Consider the following 23,333-nt stretch of genomic DNA (forward strand, 5'->3'; position numbering starts at 1 on the left):
ATGGAACATCACTTCCCACGTCGGTTAACATACTCTTACCAGCCTATAGGTAATGAGATTCATCATTCACGGATCGATTCATGTGCCAAACCTTTTACCTGCCAATAATTCACATTAGACCGACAAAATGTCAATGAAATAACCTACATTAAACTCCCGTTATATGATTGACTTGAAAGCCCCGTCAAGATGTAGTCGACAATTAATCCATAACTTCCCTTTTCCCAATCGTCCATGTCCGACACCCCCTTTCATTATTATTGTGACGAATCCTGAAGGTCAATTTGTCCAATCAGAAACCTTTGCCAAGGCCACCTGGACGTTCCGGGAATTGCCGTAATTTCCCGTGCTTCCGTCAAGTGGCGGATATGCATGATGAAGCGATACTTTTAAAGTCGGCCCGATGGAGGCTTTCGTCTTCCTGGAGAGCCGTGATAAAGACACAAGTTTGTTTTTACCCTTTTATTTACATGTGATACACATCAACATTTCGATGCTATTGTCCCAAGGATGTGTTCTGTTTTCGTTTTCTTGTCCTGTCTGTCCTTTATTAATTCACGAATTACTCCCTAAGGCGAGCATGTCCATCCCCCTGCTAGATTTCCAGCACTTTTTACATGTTGAAGGCTCCAGTCATGGAATGTATAGTCCAGTGAAATGCCAGACTCGTTGATGCTGAGGAGGCTCTCTGAGAATGGCCAGAGAGACGTCCACTTTAACCATAGAAGGGATGTCCTCATTGAGGGCAGGCCTCAAATAAAAGAGCTGCATTGATAGAAAAGTGAAGAGAGAGAGAATAGTCGAACAGTTTTTTAAGAAGTAAAAAAAAATCTGCTTTTTGAAAAGGGGAATGTTGTTAGTTTTTGGAAAGACTTGAGAAGGTAAAGAGTTTCTGAGTTTGGCAGTGGTGGGTAAGAAACGAGCATCATAATAATGGCCCACCCTTGAGTTGCCAATGGCCACACAATAATCACGAGATGTAGTGGCCTGTCGAGTATTCCATGGTCGCTTAACTGATTACCCATCACTTAACCATGTCGCTTAACCGGTCGATGCAAAATTTCTAGTACATGATCGACTACCTATGGGAACATTTGATTAAAAGAAGCTGATCCGAAATAATATGGCCACACAATAATCACGAGATGTAGCGTCCTGTCGAGTATTCCGTGGTCTCTTAACCGATTACCCATCACTTAACCATGTCGCTTAACCGGTCGATGCAAAATTTCTAGTACATGATCGACTACCTATGGGAACATTTGATTAAAAGAAGCTGATCCGAAATAATATGGCCACACAATAATCACGAGATGTAGCGTCCTGTCGAGTATTCCGTGGTCTCTTAACCGATTACCCATCACTTAACCATGTCGCTTAACCGGTCGATGCAAAATTTCTCGTATATGATCGACTACCTATGGGAACATGTGATTAAAAGAAGCTGATCCGAAACAATATGGCCACACAATAATCACGAGTTGTTGTGGCCTGTCGAGTATTCCGTGGTCTCTTAACCGATTACCCATCACTTAACCATGTCGCTTAACCGGTCGATGCAAAATTTCTAGTACATGATCGACTACCTATGGGAACATTTGATTAAAAGAAGCTGATCCGAAATAATATGGCCACACAATAATCACGAGATGTAGCGTCCTGTCGAGTATTCCGTGGTCTCTTAACCGATTACCCATCACTTAACCATGTCGCTTAACCGGTCGATGCAAAATTTCTAGTACATGATCGACTACCTATGGGAACATTTGATTAAAAGAAGCTGATCCGAAATAATATGGCTGCCAATGCAATAATAATACAGAAAGTGGGCAATATCTCCAAAATTATGGATTATCCACCTTGGAGTTGCACCTTATCAAATAGTGCTAATTTTGGATTTGGTCATGGTGGACGTGAAAGATCCCACGGTGTCCTTCGCAAAGAGTAGGCGAGCTATCGTTGGCACCGTGAACAAGTTACAATTTGCCACCATAACCTAAAGGAGGTATTGCTTCAGCAGAGCAGCCGTGCCCTCAGCCAACGATGCTCCTCCGCTGCCTTGTATCGCATACGAACAGAAGAGTACTACAAATGTACTACAAATGGATGGTGTACTGTTTGCCTGCACATGGTTAATGAACATTCACTGATGGATATAAAATGATATGAACCACATTTTCCTTGAGGGGGTGTATGGTCTTGTCTCATAAACATGACGTCACAATTTTAATTGAAGTTCTACTGAATGACTTGTTGCGAAAGTTTAAAAGCTTTTGTCTCATTAAAATATCCTTTTCTTTCAGGTTTGGACCTTTATACCTTGCTGCAAACAGATAACCAGGTGTGCTGAATTCTGTTTGAAAACTCGTGTACTACTTTTATTTACTCCTGTGAGCTTCAGTGAAATGTTCAATTCTACTTCCTTAAATACTCTCAAATTGAACCATTGTTTTGTCCTTTGAAGAGATTATTTATTATTTTTATGTTATGTATTCAATAATGGCAGAATTTTCTTCCCCTCCCCCTTCCATTCCCCATTCGCCCACCCCTCAGCCTTCCGTTCTCCTCCACCCCTTTCCCCTCCTCTCCTCCTCTCCCTTGCCCAAGCCCTCGACCTCTACCTCCCCTCCTCCACTTTGTTATCCCCCCCAGTGTTCCCAATGTTTAGGAACACCACAATGAGTGTTTATATTGTATACACAGGTGCCTTGTCAACTATGTTCTTGTTGCTTTTAGTCATTTGATCTTGAGTGCATATGGCGGCGACTTCCCTGTCAATCGTTTGGAGTAACGTTTGTGATGTTTTACAGCAGTTGAACATGGCGCCTCCACCTCGGACCTCGTGCACAGAACCATGTGGCATTTGGAATTGGTCAAAGTACGATATGGCGCATGGGAGCCCGTCTGCCTTGCAATCATATGGCGGCTCCGGCCTACCGTCCTCATCTCTTCCCGATGAACAAGATCCGACGCGGTCCATGCTGAGCCATGGCTTTTTCCCTTATTCCTCTGCAACGGTTTACCTGGATCAGCTCCCGTCGCAGAATGTGGGATCCACTACAGCGGGCGATTCCACGACCGGTGGCACGGGTTCGTTGGACCATCTCGTCCACTCTCCCACCGGTGCTTGTGGACCGCTATCTGTCAGCAGTAGCGGAAGTCTCCTAGCATCTCCACATGCCTTTTCCCAAACTGTGCAAAACAATGGCTTTAACACTCCAGGCCCTCCTGAGAGCTCGCATGGCGCCGTTCCTGACATAATCCCACTCGATGACTGAGTTTGCCGCCATCTTGGCTAAATACTCCATCAAATCATTTTGAGTTGATCCCATGACCATATGGTGCTGACAATCTGTGAGCATTTTGTTTGCCTCGCTGAAGAATGACATTTGTTTGAGTCTCGTGGAGTTTGCCTGGATTTAACAGACATTTTGATTTTACTCGATGTTCAATTCTTTCACAGTGTTCGACCTTCGACTGACAAAGCTTGTTCTCAGGTGGAGATGGAGAATCTACAAACATGGCCGAGTGTTGCTATTTGGAGGGCCTTGTGAATCTGCTGTCTAACAGCTGAAATATTGATTCAATTATTTCTCCTCATCCAATCCATACGATTCGATTATTTGTTTTTTCTCTTTTCAAAAAGGAGGCAGACTGTGACTGTATGTGGTGTAACAGCTGGTGAGTTTACTACTTCATCCTGGGTGTAAACCTGCTGCCTCTGGTTGTTGTGGTACAAGTGTAAAGTATACATTTGTAAATTGGCATCTTTGCTTTGTTATATGGCCATCTTTTTATAACATGAAATGGAGGAAGGAAATGATGTGAGGGATTACAGTGAATTGAGGGGGGAGAGGGTAAGAGGAGGAGGGCGAGGGTGGTGTCTGTTTTGCTGCATATGTAATAAAATGATAATTTAATCTTCCTTATTTTATCTGTCCCTATTTTTCTATCAGTGGCCTTTTTTTCGTATACATAGTCGAGGCCCGTGGAAGCACTAGTACTGGAACACTGAATGGATCAGGTTGCAACAGGAAGAAAAGAACAGAAGAGAGAGGGGGGCACCAACAGCAAGACAGAGGGAGGCGGACATGATGGATACAGAAGGGGAAACTACACATACAGGAGGGAAAACTGGAAATTTGGAAGGAGGGGTGGGGGGGTTAACGATGGTAGAAACGACTATGGTTTTGGATTATGGTGGTGAACAGCTCGCTTGAGGACCTGGAGGAAATAATGAGATTGAAGAGAATAGAACCACCTTTGGAGGCCATTTTCCCCCGCAGAGCAGGGGTTGGCCTTCTTCGGGCACCATGGTCCCTTTTTGAAGCAATGTTTTATGGCCGGATGCCCTTCCTGCCGCCAACCCTGTTAGTCGCCTCTTGCGACACATAGGGAATTACCAGTGAGCTGGTACTCAATTTGCCGACCTCAGAAGGATGACAGTGCGAGTCAACCCCCCTAGCGTTAATTCGGTGATCAACCTGGATTCGAACCCAGGATCCTGGGATCCCAAGCCAGCATCATAACCACTAAGCCAACACCAGGCTCCTTCCGAGGACAACACCCGACCAGATTAAAGAGAATGTGGAAGTTAATTGCGCAGTCGGGGAAAAAGAGGAACAAATGAGTAGAGGTGAGCAGTGATCCTGGATTACGGTAGTTTCACCAGAAGGGGGTTGATTATGGACCGGGTGAGCCTTGCAGCAACCTTTGGGAGGAGAGGGGGAGCACGGAAAGAGCAGAGGGTGCAAGACCATAAAGGAGGGGTAGAAGACAGAGAGACCACTGACCTGTCTGCGATGGCGAAGTGATAGGCCCATAGACTCAACTTCAACGTGGGAGATTCCACGTATGTTGAAGGCCTTGGTGGTTTCCATGGCAACAAGCTGAGCAAGGTGTGAGGAAGTGGAGTCAGCCTGGAGAGGAGACCGAGCAGTACTCCATCAAGCTGCGGAAGAAGGCTTTTAGGTGGATGAGAGTTCAGGTGTGCCAAGAAAGGACTCTGTATGGTGGAGGATGGCTTTGGACGCCAACGTTGAAACATGGTTTGACCAAGAAAGATCATGGCTGATCGTGAGACCCAGGAGTGTTTGAATGACAGCTTTCTCAAGAGGATGGTTAAGTAAGTATATGTGGGGTCGGGGATTGCCAGACATTCCTTTCAGAGAGTGAGATTTGTCAGGATTGAAAGACATATTCGAAGTGTTTGACCAGCTTGATTTTTTTATGAGGGAGAGGGAAGAAATGAAGAAGCTGCATCCTGCCTGTCTGAAGGATGAGGGATGTCACGGCAGAGGGTGGAGTCGTCATTAAATATATAAAGATAATTTTCCAGAGTCAGATTATTGATGAAGATCAGGAATATGACTGGGCACAGAACACTGCCTTGGAGTACTCCAGCCTTGACATGGAAAGGAGATGAAAGGATTCTCTTGAGAGCCACACGTTGACTCAGAGTGGAGTAGGTGAATAATCCAAGAGTGGAGTTGGCCTTGGATTCCATAGGCAAACAGTTTGGAGAGTAAGGCGGGATGACAGACTATATCAAAAGCACGAGATATGTCCGGAGAGAGGCCCTGATCTCATGTCTGACATTGAGGGCCTCCATCCATTGTTGGGAGAGTATAAGCATCAGGGCCAAGGTGGAGTGACTTGGTCTGAATCCAAATTGGTGATCTGAGATGAGGTTGTTGGAGAAAATGACTGATTTAACTACTGTGATGATGGATTCCATGACCTTGATGATGATTGGAAGTAAGCTGATGGGTCTGTAGTTGAGGGGATCAGTTAATGCACCTTTTTATGTAATGCAAGAGATGTTTGCTGATTTCCAAGCAGATGGAAGATGACCGAGCACAGATGACAAGATGCAAGAGCAGGATTTTAAGACACGTGAGCTGATGCCGTCCAGGATAGTAGCAGAGTCGGAGTCGAGGGTTGAAAGAACCTTCTCAGGTGAAAATTATTTAACTGTTTTTGTAGTTTTTTTTCTTTTCTTTTTTAAGAACCATATTGATTTAAGAATATATTGGTTTAAGAACCGAAAGAACCTTTAAGAAAGAACCTTTCTGTGTCCACTCTTACAATCTGGCTTTAAAGAGCTTCCAATAAACAGCAATAACATTTATTGATTACATACATGTCCATGTTGGTAGTTTTATCTTGTAACTCTATAAAATGTTGTTTTTTGCCACTTTTTAAACTTGCAGCAATATTATACTTTAGCCAGGGGGATGAATGTGTTTTGTTTGTCATATTTTTGTAATTGCATCTTTTTGTCGTTTGGCCCAATATTTATTATGATTGCAAACTTGGTAGAAATTGAAATTCCTGGATACTCACTGTGACACTTCTCCTTCCTCTCCTCTCTCTCAGCTTCTCTCCTCCCTCTCTCTTCCCTCTCTCTCTCCTCCCTCTCTTTCGTCCTCTCTCTCTCTCTCTCTCTCTCTCTCTTTCTCTCTCTTTGTGTCTGTCTGTCTCTCTCAGCTTCTCTCCTCCCTCCCTCTCTCTCTCTCTCTCTTCCCTCTCTCTCTGTCTCTCTCCTCTCTCGCTCTTTCTTCCTCTCTCTTTCTTCCTCTCTCTCACACTCTCTCTCTCTCTCCTCCCTGTCTTTCTCTCTCAGCTTCTCTCCTCCCTCTCTTTCTTCCTCCCTCTCCCCCCCCCCCCCTCTCTCTCTCTTCCTCCCTCCCTCCCTCCCCCCTCTCTCTCTCATCCCTCTCTCTCTTCCTCCCTCTCTCCTCCCCTCACCCTCCTCTCCCACTCTCCTGCCTCCTCCAAATCTCTCTCTCCTCTTATCCTTCTCGTCCCTCTCTCTCTTTTCCTCCCCCTCTATTTTCGTCCCCCCCCCCCCATCCTCATCATCCTTCTCTCTTTCTCATTTCATGGCAACTTATTTTCTATTCTACCATCTTCAATTTGGTGCCATTTCTCCACCATCCCCATGGGGTTACAAATTTAAAACAAGTCTTTATAGTAAAGGCCTTTACAAGTTAGTGATCTGCCCATTGATTGAAATGCATTTCCTTGACTTTTACCAATTTATCTTTCTTCCTACAGAATCTCTGCTGCTGTATATTTTATAAAGTGTACATGATTGTAATTATTGCTGCATGTTTTGGCTTATTTGCTAAATTGTAAATTGAATAAACAATGTTTATATGTAGGTGCTGTTCACTTTTTCTTGTGTTGTTTGTGTGTGACGAATGTTCCTGTCCCACTTTATACCAGAGTTCATAACCCTCTGGGAAAGCCATGGAATTTTGTATTCGGTCATGGGAAAATCAGAGAAAATGTAATTCTGTAAATTTAGGAATGATGATGAACGAAAGGTTTTTTTTTTTTTGGTTTTTTTTTCCAGTTACTCCAAAATAAGGAATTTGGTGTCTGTCTGACCACGATGCATTTGGTCATTACTTATCCACTCTCAAGCAAACCGAACAGGTCACACGATGGATGTTTTAGCGACTATTTGCCCCTCTCCCTAAAGGTGGGTTTTCACGGGACACGCGAACGGTTCGCGAAGGATGCGAATGTCGAAAAAATGGCAAAGTCCAACATTCGTATTTTAGGCTCCAAAAGTTCGCCAAACATGCGCGGGGTTCGGAAGCGTCGTCAATTGTTGCATCTTTGTCGTTTCTCCAATAATCCTCTCCAAGAGAAGCTATATATATATATATATATATATGTATGTATATATATATATATATATATATATATATATATATATATATATATATATATATATATATATATATATATATATATATATTGTATATGTATATGTATATATATATATATATATATATATTGTATATGTATATGTATATATATATATATATATATATATTGTATATGTATATGTATATATATATATATATATATATATATATGTATAATATATATATATATATATATATATATATATATATTGTTACATTTGTAGGGGGTAGGCAATGAATACCTTAGTCCAGGTAGAATTTGTATAGGTAGTGTTCTCCGACTGTCGTTAAGAAGAAGAAACCCGTGTCATAATTCGTTTAGACCGGATGTCGTGTAAGAGCGTATCTTCGTTCCCATCATAAGGGGTGTGGTTATGTTAATTAGTTAAGGATTGTGGGTAATTAATCCCCTGTATGTAATGGCCTCTGTTAATTTTCCTCTGTTCCTAATGACAACGCAACACACACACACACACACGCTAAGAAATCACGCATTTATAACACTAAATAAAAGTGACCGGAAAAATTAATTGAACAATACCGCTGGCGCTGCCAGCATCCACATCACCACATCAAGCAGGCAGGGCGTGAGACCACACCCCAAAGAGTGGTGATTCGTCAGGACACCAAGAGCGATGAGATGGCACTAACTGATGGGAGCAGACGTAGACGTCGTAGGATGACATCGGAGCCTTGAGTGTAAAGGAGTTGGAGGGCGGACATTTTGTTCTCTTGGCGCTCTCGTTTTCTGGGTTTGGTGGCGAGCGGTCGTCCTCCCCGACATTTTGGTTTCTCGTGGCTTTTCGCTCTCCCAACAGTCACACATACGGTGCCTATTGAGCTGGACTTGGTGGTGTTTGTGGAAGGCGAACACATTTGCGTGCTCTCTTTGCGCGGGGTTCCGAGTGAAGGCACGGCCACATTTTTATTTTCCTTGGCACATCGGTGTTGGTGAACAAGATCGACGGGGATGAGCGGGGCGAGTGGAATGGGCACGGCCTGTTGACCGTGCTCAGCGGTGAGAGAAGCAAAGTGCACAGCGAGGCATAGTTCCCCACTTGTGGCAGTTCAGCCTGTGGTTCCCGCGCAAGGATGTGGAGGCTTGTGAGCGATCCGAGACGATTCCTGATGAGGTTCAAGAGATGCTCAGAGCTCGGTGCCACACACACACATATTTATTTTCCAGTTATTTTCCCCTTTGTCTGTATTCGAGTCTGTATGGGGACGTCCCATTTAGGAACTATAGTTTTTATCGTGCATTATTTTGTTACTGGCATTTCTTTAAGAAAACGGTTAGTTTTGATAAACTAACAAAAACTTAGTTTTGGACCTGTACAGGTAAGCGCTCGTGGTTCTTCCCCCCATTCCCCCCCTCCCCCAACCCTGCCCACGTGTATAATGAAGGTCCGCCATTGGATTGAACGCCTTGGAGTTAAAGCTCGTTTGGTCATCCGTGTCACCCTGTGGTGTTCACTGCAGGGTAGACACACGACTATATATATCTATCTATAATTCCAGTAATCTCTGTGTGTCTGTGTGTCTGTGTGTCTGTGTGTTTGTCTGTGACCGCTGTTTCTCGACAACCACGGGTCCGATATACTTTAAACTTGCCAGGTATATTGCTGGGGACCCGAGGATGTGCCTTTTCAAGGTTTGAAATTAATCGGACACGTACTTACCGAGCTATGGCGATTTAGCCGTTCGCCGTTCGCTTTGGCGTTGCGAATGGACCAAACCATTGCATGTAAATAGAGGGGGGGGGTTCTGTGGTCGTTGCGAATGGACCAAACCATTCATGTAAATAGAGGGGGGGGGGGTTCTGTGGTCGTTACTGCCACGTGGTTTCAAAGTATTTTTTTGTTGTTGTTTGCACGCATGTTTTTTTGCACCCACGTACGGGCACGCCCTAGGATGTTTACAACACACACACACCCCTACACAAATTTTTTTTTTTTTTTTTTTTTTTGGCAAGGAACGGGCACCCACGTACGGGCACGTCCTAGCTTATATATAGTACGGGCATGCCCTAGTATAATACAATGGACACAGGGATCGAGTTCACCATGAGGGAGACTTCTTACACCTCCTGACCTGCCCTGCAGGCCGCCGTGCTGTGGATAAGTCCACGGCATGTCGCGTTGGCAAGCAACTATAGACGCCAATTTATACTGTCAAACCTGGCAGGGTCTTGCATGAGCTTCGACTTTGTATACAAGCAAGAAATAAATAAATAAAGGTCCTCACTGTTTTACAAGCGCGTTATCTTTCCAGTGGGTTGACGATGCCAACTGGGGTACTACCCTCGGTGCACACCTGTGTGTTTATTAAGTACGGCCGAGCGGAGTACGCACTGCCTAATTATAGGTTAGTGGGGGCAAAACTTCCCATCCATCTAATCTTGCACACTAAACCAAGCCAATAGAATGTGCTGAAATAGGCAGGGTGGAAAACCATTTACCAAATAAACAAGATTGGATTTACAAAGCACATCAATCAATCGTGAAACACGTATGTACATGCACAGATTCTAACCTTTAGCACTTATCCCCTTCAATGGTCTTACTTAATTAACTGCACACAGGACATGGTGCTAGCAGGATCATAGCGAGGAAACGCAACTAGGAAGGGAAGAAGATAAAGAAATAGGGCAAGGCATTGGTTCAGCCTTTGACTCACACCAGCACATGTGTGCCAATCCTGAAATGGGAGGCAAATGAGGGTTAAGGAGGGGTAAGGAACCCCTCTCACTCCCTCTCTCTGTTCTCTTCACCCTCTTTTGCTCAAGGTCATCTGCCATCTGCTTGGAAATCAGCCAACATCACCGCTTTGCAAAAAAAGGTGCAAAAATAGATCCTAGCAACTACAGACCAATCAGCCTTCTCCCAATTATCAGCAAAGTCATGGAATCCATCATTGCTTCAGATATGAAATCTTTCCTCTTCTCCAATGGCTTGATCTCTGATCATCAATTTGGTTTCAGACCTGGTCACTCTACTCTGGACATGCTGCTTCTGCTTTCTCAACAATGGATGGAGGTCCTCAACACCAACCAGGAAATTAGAGCTGTCTCCCTTGACATTTCACATGCCTTCGATACGGTCTGGCACCCCGCTCTGCTCACCAAACTCTCCTCCTTTGGTATCCATGGAAATCTCCACGCATGGCTGGCGGACTTCCTCTCTAGTCGTAGTCAACGTGTGGCCCTGAATGGGTTTCTCTCATCTCCTCTTCCTGTTCAAGCTGGAGTTCCCCAAGGCAGTGTTCTGGGCCCTGCGCTTTTTCTGGTCTTCATCAATGATCTCTCTGACTCTCTTGAAAATCCTCTCTATCTCTTTGCTGACGACTCTACTCTCTGTCGCTCCATTCCTCATCCCTCAGATCGGCAGTCTGCAGCCTCCTCACTCTCTGCAGACCTGGACAAAATCAGACTGGGCAAACAAGTGGAACATGTCTTTCAATCCTGACAAATCTCACACTCTTACGATGTCTCTCCGAAAAGACCGACTGGACAACCCTCCCATTCACTTTCTGAATAATCCTCTCCAAGAAGTTCTGTCACTCAAGCTTTTGGGTCTCACTATCTGCCATGATCTTTCCTGGGAAAACCACATTTCAAATCTGGCCTCCAAAGCCAGTCGCCGACTGGGCATCCTCCGTCGTGCGAAGTCCTTCCTTGGCACACCTGAGCTCCTCACCACATACAAGGCTTTCATCCGCAGCTCTATGGAATACTGCTCTCCCCTCTGGTCTGGTGCTCCTGCCTCACACCTAGCTCGTCTTCGCGCTGTTGAAACCAAAGCGTTCAGAATCATTGGAATCTCCCGCGATGAAGCTAACTCCAAGGGCCTTTCACTCACTCACCGCAGGCAGGTTGTTGGTCTTTCCGTCTTCTACCGACTCCTCTCTGGCCTTGCCCCCCCCCCCCCCCCCAGCTCTCTCTGGGCTCTGTCCCCCAAATATTCCTACAGGTCGCACAAGATCTGCCTGCAACCCTCTTATGGTTAAACTGCCAAAATCAACACTTTCTGCTCACCTTCACTCCTTCATTCCTCTTTTCTCCTGCCTCTGGAACAAACTCCCTCACTCTCTTCAATCCCACTCCACCCTCCAGGTCTTTAAAACAGCTGTTCACCACAATATCTTATCTTCCCCCATCCAAAACCTTGATCTTTTCTACCCCCGTTAATTTCACCCCAAATCCTACACTTTTTTGAAATACCAACTTCTGTCCTGGAAGTCCTTGGTCTCCTTGTGCTTTATACCTCTCTCCCCCCCCCCCCCCCTTCCCACGCCTCCTCCCCCCAAGCCCTCTCCAATCCCGCACTTCTCCCTGCTCTCAAATGTTGTTGTTTGTGTGCTTCCCCTTCTCTCCCCATCTTGTCTTCCGCTCCCTCTTTTTATATATTTTGTTTGTCTGGTTGATTTGTTTGTGAATAAATGTTATCTCTTTCACGAGCCTCGATTCAGTATAAAAGAAAAAAAAAAGAAAGCAGAAGGGTGTGAATGAGAGTGAGACAGTATGGGCTATGTCGGCGTTAGAGGAACAATAATTACCGCACTGTGGTCACAACCTGCGACACAAAATACTGTATATATTTTCACCTCTCTGTCTACTCAACTCCCTCATTATTGCTGTTGAGGGTATTATATAATTAATCTCTGAGGGTCTTAATGGTTTGGTTCAATATGAATTACGTGTCTGACGGTGTTCCCATGTGAATGAATAACATTTGATAGAGCCATGTCTGTCCCGTGTCCCCATGTGAATGAATAACATTAGATCGAGCTGTGTCCATCCAACTGTTTGCTCTGAAACCCGATATAAGCCTTCCACTCGATAGCCCGCACGATCACTCAGGCCTTCGTTCACTGCTGTTACTTGTGGCCGTATGACGTATATAGACCCTCACAAAAGAATGACCGAAAAGCAAGCTGTTCCTTATCAACCGATGATTGTAAGCCATGGCAATACAGTCACAAGCAGTGTAATTGACTATCACAGCGGACATCGTTTTTGTCCCCCATCGCACCGCGGAGCGAAAGGGGGACTATGGTTTTCCCCTCCGTCCGTGTGTCCGTGCGGGCGTGCGTAAGCGAAGGACCGAATTCTAATTTGGTGTGTGGGTGCAACCCACGTCAAAATCCAAGATGGCCGCCACCATGTATGTCTGACGCCATGTATGTCTGAACCTTGTGAGCGGAATATCTTGAAAAATAAGCGAAGTATCAACTTCTAATCCGGTGTGTGGGTGTATCTACGCATAATGGAGAACGCTATTTAAAATTGGGTCACCACGTCAAAATCCAAGATGGCCGCCTTGCGTCTTCCACTTTGTCAACTCGCACCACTTCACCGACGGGGGACCTAGGCGTAACGCTTGTTCAAATTAAAATTACAAATGTTAAGGACAATATTAAGGTGATAAAATAAACGTGTTATTCTTTTTTTTGGAGTGCTTGCATGAGAGCTTGCCACTTGGCTTCTATGGTGATATGATGGCAAGGTACTCCGTGGGGACATCCCAGGGGTTGGGAAGGCAAAATAAATTAAGAGGATTAAAAGCAACGGGACAAACACGATGGCGAAGAGGTACGCACAATCGCTCTAAACCGTCTAGCCTGGGTTCAAATCCCAACCCAGCTACAAATTGTCATCCTGATGGTCCACAGGCAGGGTGATTCATCAATGTGGTGTGCCATCCCTCAGAGGGACCTTAAACTGGATGTCACGTCTGGATTTTAACCGCCCCCCCCCCCCCCCTTCCTCTCACCTCCTCACTCTTCCCTCACCCTTTCCTCATCCTCACCTCCAACCCTCTTCTTTGCTTTAGCAAGGGCCCAGCATAAAATGGTAGCACACACATTGATAATCCCAAGTGGGATGGCTACATGACGTGGAAATGTAGTCTCGGGAATAAAGGTTTTCAAGCAGTGTTGAGCTGTGCCTGATGTTAGCCTTGGGTCACTGTCCGACCTTGGTTAAGGTTTCTTTTTCGGCAACATCCTGAACAAGAATAGGTAACCTGTTCCAAAGAAAACCATCACTCGTTTTTGTCAATGAAAGAATACAGCACATGGAGAAGGAAATATTTAATTACAAAGGTTGGTGTCGTGTACAAAATGTACAAGGATTGCACTCAGTTTGAAACAAACTGGTTGAATATTAAACCATATATAAATTTAACATTGTTAACACCCATATAATACGAAATTGCATTGCACTTAGTGATAGTATTCTGTTCACCGAAGCCTGTAAACTATTTCTGACCGATTACAATGCATTACAACTCATCACGTATGAACAAACCTGGTTGGAACTCTCCTGTTAAGTGGTCTTTTCTACCATTTGGCTCATCGTGGTTCGTCAAATCCATCTCCGTCTCACCAACTGCTGTAAATCTTGCTGTCCTCGTTCGTGACGACCTTTAAGTTTCAACCAGGTTACCGCAGGTTGCCTTGCACAGCGTCATCATTAGGAAAATACATCTTGATGTTAAATAAAAAGATTGGGAAATTTAAATACCGAGATGGGACAAAACATGTTTTTAATACCATTTGATCTCCTGTTTTCGAATGTTCCTCATGTCACGAGGTTAGTAATGACTTGTCGAGGACTTCAGGAGTCTTTTCTACTGAATCTGCAAGGATAGTCGATATTCATCCTTCCGCTCAGCTTTGATTAGTTTCCTGACCATCCTCCACAAGAATCTCGTGGCCTTCTGTATCACTGTCGCGGAGTATGTATCGTCGGCGGAAAAAGCCGGCCTGGGGGTGGATAAGGGGGATGCACAAAGGAATGAAGAGATGCACAAAGGTGTACACATATAACCCATCATGCATTCATTTTAATATTTTTATTTTTTTTGTATACAAGATCGAGGCTCGTGCAAGAGCTAACATTAATGACAAAAAAACAAACGGACACATAAGGCAAAATAAAAGGAGCGGGAGACAAGAGGGGGAAGCACACAGGTACAACATTTGAGAGCACAGGGACATCGGGAGATCTGTGGGAGGGAGAGGGCTGTGGGGGTGGGAGAGGTAAAAAAAGAAAAAAACCACATGGACACTGCTCGGACTTCCAGGAAAGAAGTCGGTATTTCAGAAAAGTGGATCTGGGGTGAATTAACGGGGGTAGAAAAGATCAAGGTTTTGGATGGGGGAAGATAAGAGATGGTGGTGAACAGCTGTTTTAAAGACCTGGAGGGAGGAGTGGGATTGAAGAGAGTGAGGGAGTTTGTTCCAGAGGCGGGAGAAAAGAGGAATGAAAGCGTGAAGGTGAGCAGAGAGTCTTGATTTTGGCAGTTTCACCAAAAGCGAGTTCATGGCAGTTCTTGTGCATCCTGCAGGAATATTTGGGGGACAGAGCACTGACAGGGCTAGGCCAGAGAGGAGTCGGTAGAAGGCAGAAAGACCACCAACCTGCTTGCGGTGAGTGAGTGAAAGGCCCTCACAATCAGCTTCATCGCGGGAGATTCCAATGATTCTGAACGCTTTGGTTTCAACAGCGTGAAGTCGAGCTCGGTGTGAGGCAGGAGCACCAGCCCAGAGGGGAGAGCAGTATTCCATTGAGCTGCGGATGAAAGCCTTGTATGTGGTGAGGAGCTCAGGAGTGCCAAGGAAGGACTTCGCACGACGGAGGATGCCCAGTAGGTGACTGGCATTGGAGGCCAGCTTGGAAATGTGGTTTTCCCAGGAAAGATCATGGCAGATAGTGAGACCCAAAAGCTTGAGTGACAAAACTTCTTGGAGAGGATTATTCAGAAAGTGGATGGGAGGGTTGTCCAGTCGGTCTTTTCCGAGAGACATCGTAAGAGTGTGAGATTTGTCAGGATTGAAAGACATGTTCCACTTGTTTGCCCAGTCTGTGATTTTGTCCAGGTCTGCAGAGAGTCGGGAGGCTGCAGACTGCTGATCTGAGGGATGAGGTATGGAGTGGCAGAGAGTGGAGTCATCAGCAAAGAGATAGAGAGGATTTTCAAGAGAGTCGGAGAGATCATTGATGAAGACCAGAAAAAGCACAGGGCCCAGAACACTACCTTGGGGAACTCCAGCCTGAACAGGAAGGGGAGATGAGAGAAATCCATTCAGGGCCACACGTTGACTATGACCAGAGCGGAAGTCCACAAGCCATGCATAGAGATTTCCATGGATACCATAGGAGGAGAGTTTGGTGAGTAGAGCGGGGTGCCAGACCGTATCAAAGGCACGTGATATGTCAAGGGAGACAGCTCTAATTTCCTATTTGACATTGAGGTCCTCCATCCATTGTTGAGACAGCAGAAGCAGCATGTCCAGAGTAGGGTGACCTGGTCTGAATCCAAATTGATCAAGCCATTGGAGAAGAGGAAGGATTTGATATCTGAAGCAATGATGGATTCCATGACTTTGCTGATAATTGGGAGCCGGCTGATTGGGCTGTAGTTGCAAGGATCCGTTTTTGTGTAAAGCGGTAATGCTGGCTGATTTCCAAGCAGATGGCAGATGACCTTGAGCAGAAGAGAGGGTGAAGAGAACAGAGAGAGGGTGTGAAAGAGCGGCAGAGCAGGATTTTAGGACCCGTGGGCTGATGCCATCTGGTCCAGTTGCAGAATCAGAGTCGAGGATTGACAGAAACGTCTCCACCTTATCAGGAGAGAAGCAGACAGAGTGCTCAATTGAGCTTGTGTGCTCAATTGAGCAAGTTCGGTACGATCGTATCAAAAGTGACAATGATGCCGATACACTCGGCAAGGGATGAATTCCGACACGTGATGACTTTTAAAAGGGTCGTTTACATGATATTGCCCGAAAATGTGCAAAAGCTCAATGTAGTTTTGCATGCAAAGATTAATGGCCATATTTATAGAATGTATGTCTCCACGGACGTCATGACGTGCTATGGGTGTGGAGCTTACGGACACGTAAAGAGTTCCTGTCCCGGTTTGGTGAGATCATTAGAAAATCGAGACTAGGTGATTGCAGATTCTCGTCCCTCCCCACCTAATGGGGCGGATGATATCGTAGACTCGTCCCCACGACCTATTGGTGAGTGGGAAACAGTTGACCCCTCCCCTTCACCTTCTGGGATACGTGGAATGGTAGACCCCTCCCTACAACCAATGGGTGAACGGGAAACGGTAGACCACTCCTCCCTATCTGCTGGTGTGACAAAAGTGGTTGATCCCTCTCCTACTGTACAGGACTGTACGGATGACAATATGGATGGGTTAGTAACAGTGGCTCGTAAAAAAGGACATAAACGTTCATGTCCCGTCGTGAAGGATGCAAGCACAGTACAAAGTAAGGTACTTGTTGTGTCAAATGTGTCGCCGAGCTTGCAATGTGGAGCTTGTGTAGAGAATCCCTGTTTGGGATTGCAAACTGAACCGGAACCGGGTTTAAATCTAAGCAATTCGTTTGCACCACTTGCCAAACTGTTTGAAGGTTCTGAGTGTGATATAGACATCGAGAATCCTTGCGCCTCTCAGGAGGACACAAGTGGTGATATTGATAACCCTGATGTCTTACATGACGTTAATTTAATGGTCACAGAGGTGGATGCAGGGATGGCCGGGTGTAATGACAGAACAGATAAGTCGGACAGCCCCACAGAGGAAACCTGTAAGCCTACACTTCTGGAACAAAATAAAAGGGATGATAAGAAGGAAGCTGCATGTGACGATGAGCAACTAAACAGGAATGAAAACGATATCCATGTTTCTGATCCTGGGGAGATTTGTGCCTCAGAAATAAGTTTGCATCAGGAAGAGAATGACAAAGATGATGCGTTTGATTTTGATGAACCCTACTCTACCCCGTCAGGTAGTGGTTTTTGTGCCCAAGAGGATGAGGATGGGGACACTAGTTACAGAAGATGAAGTTAAAAAATTCCTCGATGAATCCTTCAGGAAAAGGAATGTCAGAATTCAGGATTATTTCCCAAACCTACATGCTTTTCTAAGAACTACTAGAAACATGATTCGTGAACCCCAGCAAGTTGGGATCTCAGAACCTCAATTTCAGCGGTTGAGGAAGTGTGCCACTAAGGCAGGAAAAGAACTCCAAGAGGAGGAAAATTAATAAAGAATAAATGAAGGTAACGTCTCTCAACATAAACGGAGGCCACAGCTGTATGCGGCATCTGGAGGTGTTACAACTATTTGAGAAAGAAAAGATTGATATTTTCATGTTACAAGAGACACACATCAACCAATCTTGTGAAGACGAGTGGCGCAGAATGTTCAAAGGGTGCCATGTTTTCTCCAGTGCGATTGAAGAAGCTAAAGTGGGGGTGGCAATAATCTTGCATCCTCGCCTTCAACCATCTGAGATTCACTATAGAGAGATTTGTAAGGGTTTCTTGATGGTGGTGGATTTTATTAGCAGCAATCAAAAGGTTAGCATTATTAATGTGTATTGCCCCAGTGACAGCGCTGAAAGGGCTCTATTTCTTCCAAAATTAGCGGATTGTTTAAGCACTTGATTTGACTTGTTTAATTTGTATGGGGGGAGACTATAATTGCACACTCAACCCTCGACTGGACAGGAACACTCCTGAGCCACATCCACCCAGTGCAAAGTCCTTGGCACAACTTGTGAAAAAATACAAACTTAGAGATGTATGGCGATTACAAAATCCAAACACCCGTCAATATACATGGGTGTGCTGTGCAAAAAACCAGTTAACCATGGGTCGACTGGACAGATTGTACGTGAACCAAGGAATGGTGAATCTGGTTAAGAGAACATGTATAACTCCATCTGGCTTTTCTGATCATATGATTGCAATGGAATGTATGTTACCCTATCATTGCTGTAAGAGTGTACACTGGAATTTCAATGTGAAATTGTTACAAGATGAACATTTTAAAAATGCCTTCAGACTGGTATGGGAAGGATTAGAAAAGAAAAAGTGTTCCTATGTCAATATGCGACAGTGGTGGGACTGTACCAAGTCACAAATTCGGATTTTCTGCCAACAATATTGCTCGTATGCCACCAGTAATACGTCTGGGTTGATAAGTGCTCTAAAAGCAGATGTACTTAAACATGAACAAGAAGCTGGAACATCTTGGGGAAGTGACCAATATCAGCAGCTAATAGAAAAAAAGACCCTGCTGGCCGAACTGGTCAAAGAGCGTGCGGCTGGAGCAATGATTCACCTGCGGATGAGCAGAATACATCTCGAGACTCCAAACAAAGATTTCTTCAAAATGCAGAAGGCTGCCAACACTTCTCGGCAGATTCAGAGTCTACGCTCTTCCAACGGTGTTCTGACTTGCCAGAGTGACATTAAACATTCACTGCAAGAGTTTTACTCAAACTTGTTTACTCCAAGAACGGTGGATAAAACGACGGCAAATGAGATGATTGAACTTCTCCCAACTCTTCCTGAAGAGCAGCAACTCCAACTGGAATGTGACATTTCTCTTGAGGAGCTCACAACAGCAGTGAAACAACTCGAAGACGGCAAGGCCCCTGGAATTGATGGACTTCCTGCTGAATTTTACAAAGTTTTTTGGAATATTCTGGGTCCTGCTTTAATTGAGATGTTTCATGAGAGCCTAAATCAGGGGGAATTGCCCCTGAGCTGCAGAAGAGCTGTCTTATGTCTTCTTCCCAAGAAAGGGGATTTGCAGCAGATTACAAACTGGTGGCCTGTGTCATTGTTAAATACTGACTATAATATTGTGTCAAAAATGCTTGCAATGCATCTTAAAAAGGTCATCTCTTTCTTAGTTGGGAATGACCAAACGTATTGCATACATGAACGATCCATGTATGACAGTATTTTCTTGGTTAGAGACTTGATTACTATCGGTCAAACTGTGTCGCACGCTTTTGGGTTATTACTCCTTGATCAGGAGAAAGCTTTTGACAGTGTGGATCACTCATTTTTGTTTGCAGTTCTTATTAAAGCAGGATTTGGAGAAAAATTCATTTCTTGCATAAAACTTTTATACAACAATGTATCATGCCTGCTAAAAGTAAATAACAGTCTGTGTCATCCTTTCCCCTTTCAGCGTGGCATCCGTCAGGGCTGTCCACCGTCAGGCATGTTGTACACACTGTCCATCGAACCCTTACTGGCTCTCCTTCGTACCACCTTATCTGGTTTGTCCTTGTCAAACAATTCCAAAATTGTTACGTCAGCATATGCAGACGACCTGTGGGTTGTGGTTAAAAACCAGGAAGATGTTTTTGAGCTATCCCGGTGTTTTGCCAAATTTGAACTTGCTTCATCAGCAAGAGTAAATTGGAACAAGAGTGTAGCTCTTTCTCTGTACCCAGGTACCCTATCTGCATCACAGGCTTCACATAAGGTTCCCCCAACTCTTCCAGGAGGAATGTTATGGAAAACGGATGGGTTTAAATACTTAGGCATCCATTTGGGAACTACAAGCTATATGAAGAAAACTGGGATGGTTTCCAAGATAACATTAAGCAGAAACTATCAAAGTGGAAAGGGATGCTCCATATCTTGTCACTTAAGGCACGGGTAACGATAATAAACAACCTGGTGATTCCAATCGTATGGCATAAGATCATAGCACTCCAGCCTCCTCAAGCTCTGATCACCAACATTCAGAGGGGTCTAGTTGACTTCTTCTGGGGAGGCCACCACTGGCTTAAGCCAGATGTGTTGTGCAGACCACATAATTCAGGTGGCCAAAACCTGGTGCACATCCCTAGTCGAATAATGGCTTTTCGGCTAATGACAATAAAACGTCTGCTGTACAGCGAGGTTGTGCCCTGGCATCCTCTCACAAATACGTTGCTCAGGCAAGTAGGTGGAATGGACTATGACCGGGAACTTTTCCTTGTGGACTTGAAGCAAGTCGATAGAGCCCGGCTCCCTGCATTACATCGGTCTCTCCTGAACGCCTGGCAAGCTCTAGGAGTGCAGCGGTTGGAGATCTCTTACGATCCCAGGAAGTTTGTGCACGAGCCATTGTTCCAAAACTCACTATTCGCTGAAGTATCTACCATCCGAGCTTTTATGGAACATTTTACGAACAATGGGATTAATAAAGTGCGAGATCTTATGGAGCTATCCTTGAAGCGGTGGTTGTCTGCCAGCGCTGTTTCTGGAAAAATTGGCTTGCGTTCAATTAGAATAGTGAGCAGGGTCATAAAGATTGTATCCCAGACTTTTTTAGATTTAAATATTGGGTGGAATGGGGTAAATGAGGAAGTAGATTTTCGTTTAACCTTCCCTGAACTCTCATTCACTGCCCAGGAACAACATAGTCTGTTTTCCTCGAACAGCGAAGAATCCGGTGTGTTCCACATCATGGAGAAAAGGGCAATGTACAGAATTTGTCTGGAGGTGTGCTTACTGGGCTGCGCGGCACCCTTAAGAAACAAGTGGAAAGAGCTTTTACCTGCAGGAGCATTTCTCACTCCAAATTGGGATGAAATGTACAGGTGTCCTACTGTCGGACGTACAGGAGACCTAAATTGGAGACTGGTCCATCACGCCCTGGCCACACATGTTAGTTCAGAAGTTTAACCCTGATGTGTCTAATTTATGTCCTTTTTGTGGTGATGTTGAACATTTGTATCATGCGTTTATTGAGTGCAAGAGATTGTCATCTCTGTTTCTGTATCTGAGCCGAATCTTTTGTAAATTCAAAATAGTTTTTTCTGTTACAATCTTTGTTTATGGACTTGCATGTAATACTCGGAAAAACTGTGATTTTGCTTTTTAATTTTTTGCTTGGAATCGCTAAGCTTGCAATTTATAAAACCAGAAAAGCCAAATTAGGTAGTGGAAAAAATGAAAATGCACTTTTTTGTTTCATAGGGATGGTGTCAGCACGTATAAAGCTCGAACATGCTTATCATGTAAACATGGGGAACCTTCTTGTGTTTGAAGAGTTATGGGGCATGGGGGGTGTTTTGTGCAAATGCATTGGAAATGAGGTTGTGATTTGTATGTAAAGTGGTTGGAATACTTTTGGTTTTATACTTTTATAATAAAAGGACACAAAAGTCTCTCTTTCTCTTTCTCTTTCTCTTTCTCTCTCTCTTTTTCTCTCTTTTTCTCTCTCTCTCTCTTTCTCTCTCTTTTTCTCTCTCTCTCTTTTTCTCTCTCTCTCTCTCTTTTTCTCTCTTTCTCTCTCTTTCTCTCTTTCTCTCTCTTTCTCTTTCTCTCTCTCTCTTTCTCTCTTTCTCTCTTTTTCTCTCTCTCTCTTTTTCTCTCTTTTTCTCTCTTTTTCTCTCTTTTTCTCTCTTTTCTCTCTCTCTCTCTCTTTTTCTTTCTCTCTCTCTCTCTCTCTCTCTCTCTCTCTCTCTCTCTCTCTCTCTCTCTCTCTCTCTCTCTCTCTCTCTCTCTCTCTCTCTCTCTCTCTCTCTCTCTCTCAGTGATTGGTTTATACATTCAGTATTTAATTGTCCATTACCTTCCACAGAATGCATGTGAGAAGAGCCAGAAGTAAAAGGCCACCAAGGATGCTGCCGAGAATGATCCACAGTGGAACAGATGTCCATCGCTCTTTGGTCACATCAATTGACACCTGAAAAACCAAGAGCATGACCGAAAGTGGGGTGTGGTCGGGAGTGGGAAAGAAGAACAAAGCAAAAAATATATATATATACAAAAGTAGGTTCGTCAAGCACCTTATCTTTTCCAAATACACAACATTCTGCATTGTCTACATTATCCAAGTAATGGAGTAAAGCCAATTTTCATCTCTTTTACAACCCAACTATCACCTTTTTCTAGCTAAGTGTGGAAGTGTAAATTTTATCTATGAATCGAGTGATTTATATGAGCCACAACCTGTCAAAATCGTGTGTTTAGAACCTACTTATCTTGTGTACAAGTTTTTTTTATGGTTTCCATCAAGCAGTTAAAAGTTGTCTTCAGGAGGCAAATATTGGGTAGAATGGGTTTTTTATATTACCATTACAACAGCGAGAAATTTAAACTATTTACCGTGATACATATAAGTTTATACATTGTTATACCACACAATATAACAAATCCTTATCTTTTAGAGAGTGCTTGCATATAAAATTCCAAAATATAAAAGACAAAAGGTTTGGACATTGAATTCTTGCTTCATCAATTACATACTATCCAAAATTCCACAACATAGGGCACTTTTTTCAAATAGCTCACAATTTTGTCAAAAAATAAGTTGAAGTTGACAAAAGTATTTGGTCTCCACAATTCTTTATTTCACTGTTAATATTACAGAACCTTTGTTTTTGATTCAGAACTTCATATATCCTTTTAAATCAGAAAATAAAACGAAATGGTATTGACAAAATTATTGACATCCTAGACTTAATATTTGGTAGCACAGCTTTTGGACAAAATAACTGCAGTCAAGCGCTTCCTATAGCCATGAATGAGCTTCCTACACCTCTCTACTGGCAGTTTGGCCCACTCTTCTTGTGCAAACTGCTCCAGTTCTCCCAGATTTGAAGGATGCCTTCTCCAAACTGCTGTTTTCAGATCTCCCCACAGGTGTTCAATGGGATTTAGATCTGGACTCATTGCTGGCCACTTCAGAACAGTCCAGCATTTTGTCTTGAACCATTCCTGGGTGATTTTTGAAGTGTGTTTGGGGTGATTGTTCTGCTGCAAGACCCATGACCTTCGACGGAGACCCAGCTTTC

At 44.1% G+C, this 23,333-nt stretch overlaps 2 protein-coding genes across 16 annotated transcripts in view; one reads left to right on the plus strand and one right to left on the minus strand.

The window, feature by feature from the left end:
- LOC137418316 (E3 SUMO-protein ligase PIAS2) overlaps positions 1–3,925 on the plus strand; it is a 200,918-nt gene extending 196,993 nt beyond the window's left edge. For 12 of the 14 annotated variants that reach the window (XM_068104351.2, XM_068104354.2, XM_078771969.1 and 9 more), the window contains 2 exons: positions 2,304–2,341; positions 2,811–3,925. In XM_068104351.2, coding sequence (XP_067960452.2) covers positions 2,304–2,341; positions 2,811–3,278 — 506 coding nt within the window. In that variant the 3' untranslated portion in view covers positions 3,279–3,925. The remainder of the gene's footprint in view (positions 1–2,303; positions 2,342–2,810) is intronic. The other 2 variants (XM_078771966.1, XM_078771968.1) reach the window with 1 other exon arrangement.
- A 9,871-nt stretch (positions 3,926–13,796) lies between these two features.
- ITGA11 (integrin subunit alpha 11) overlaps positions 13,797–23,333 on the minus strand; it is a 206,370-nt gene continuing 196,833 nt past the window's right edge. For both annotated transcript variants that reach the window (XM_068108969.2, XM_078771963.1), the window contains 2 exons: positions 22,109–22,222; positions 13,797–14,486 (listed from right to left, as the gene is read on the minus strand). In XM_068108969.2, coding sequence (XP_067965070.2) covers positions 14,391–14,486; positions 22,109–22,222 — 210 coding nt within the window. In that variant the 3' untranslated portion in view covers positions 13,797–14,390. The remainder of the gene's footprint in view (positions 14,487–22,108; positions 22,223–23,333) is intronic.

Source organism: Myxine glutinosa, chromosome 2, assembly GCF_964187855.1.
Source record: "Myxine glutinosa chromosome 2, kmMyxGlut1.1, whole genome shotgun sequence".
NCBI classification, from domain to species: Eukaryota; Metazoa; Chordata; class Myxini; order Myxiniformes; family Myxinidae; genus Myxine; species Myxine glutinosa.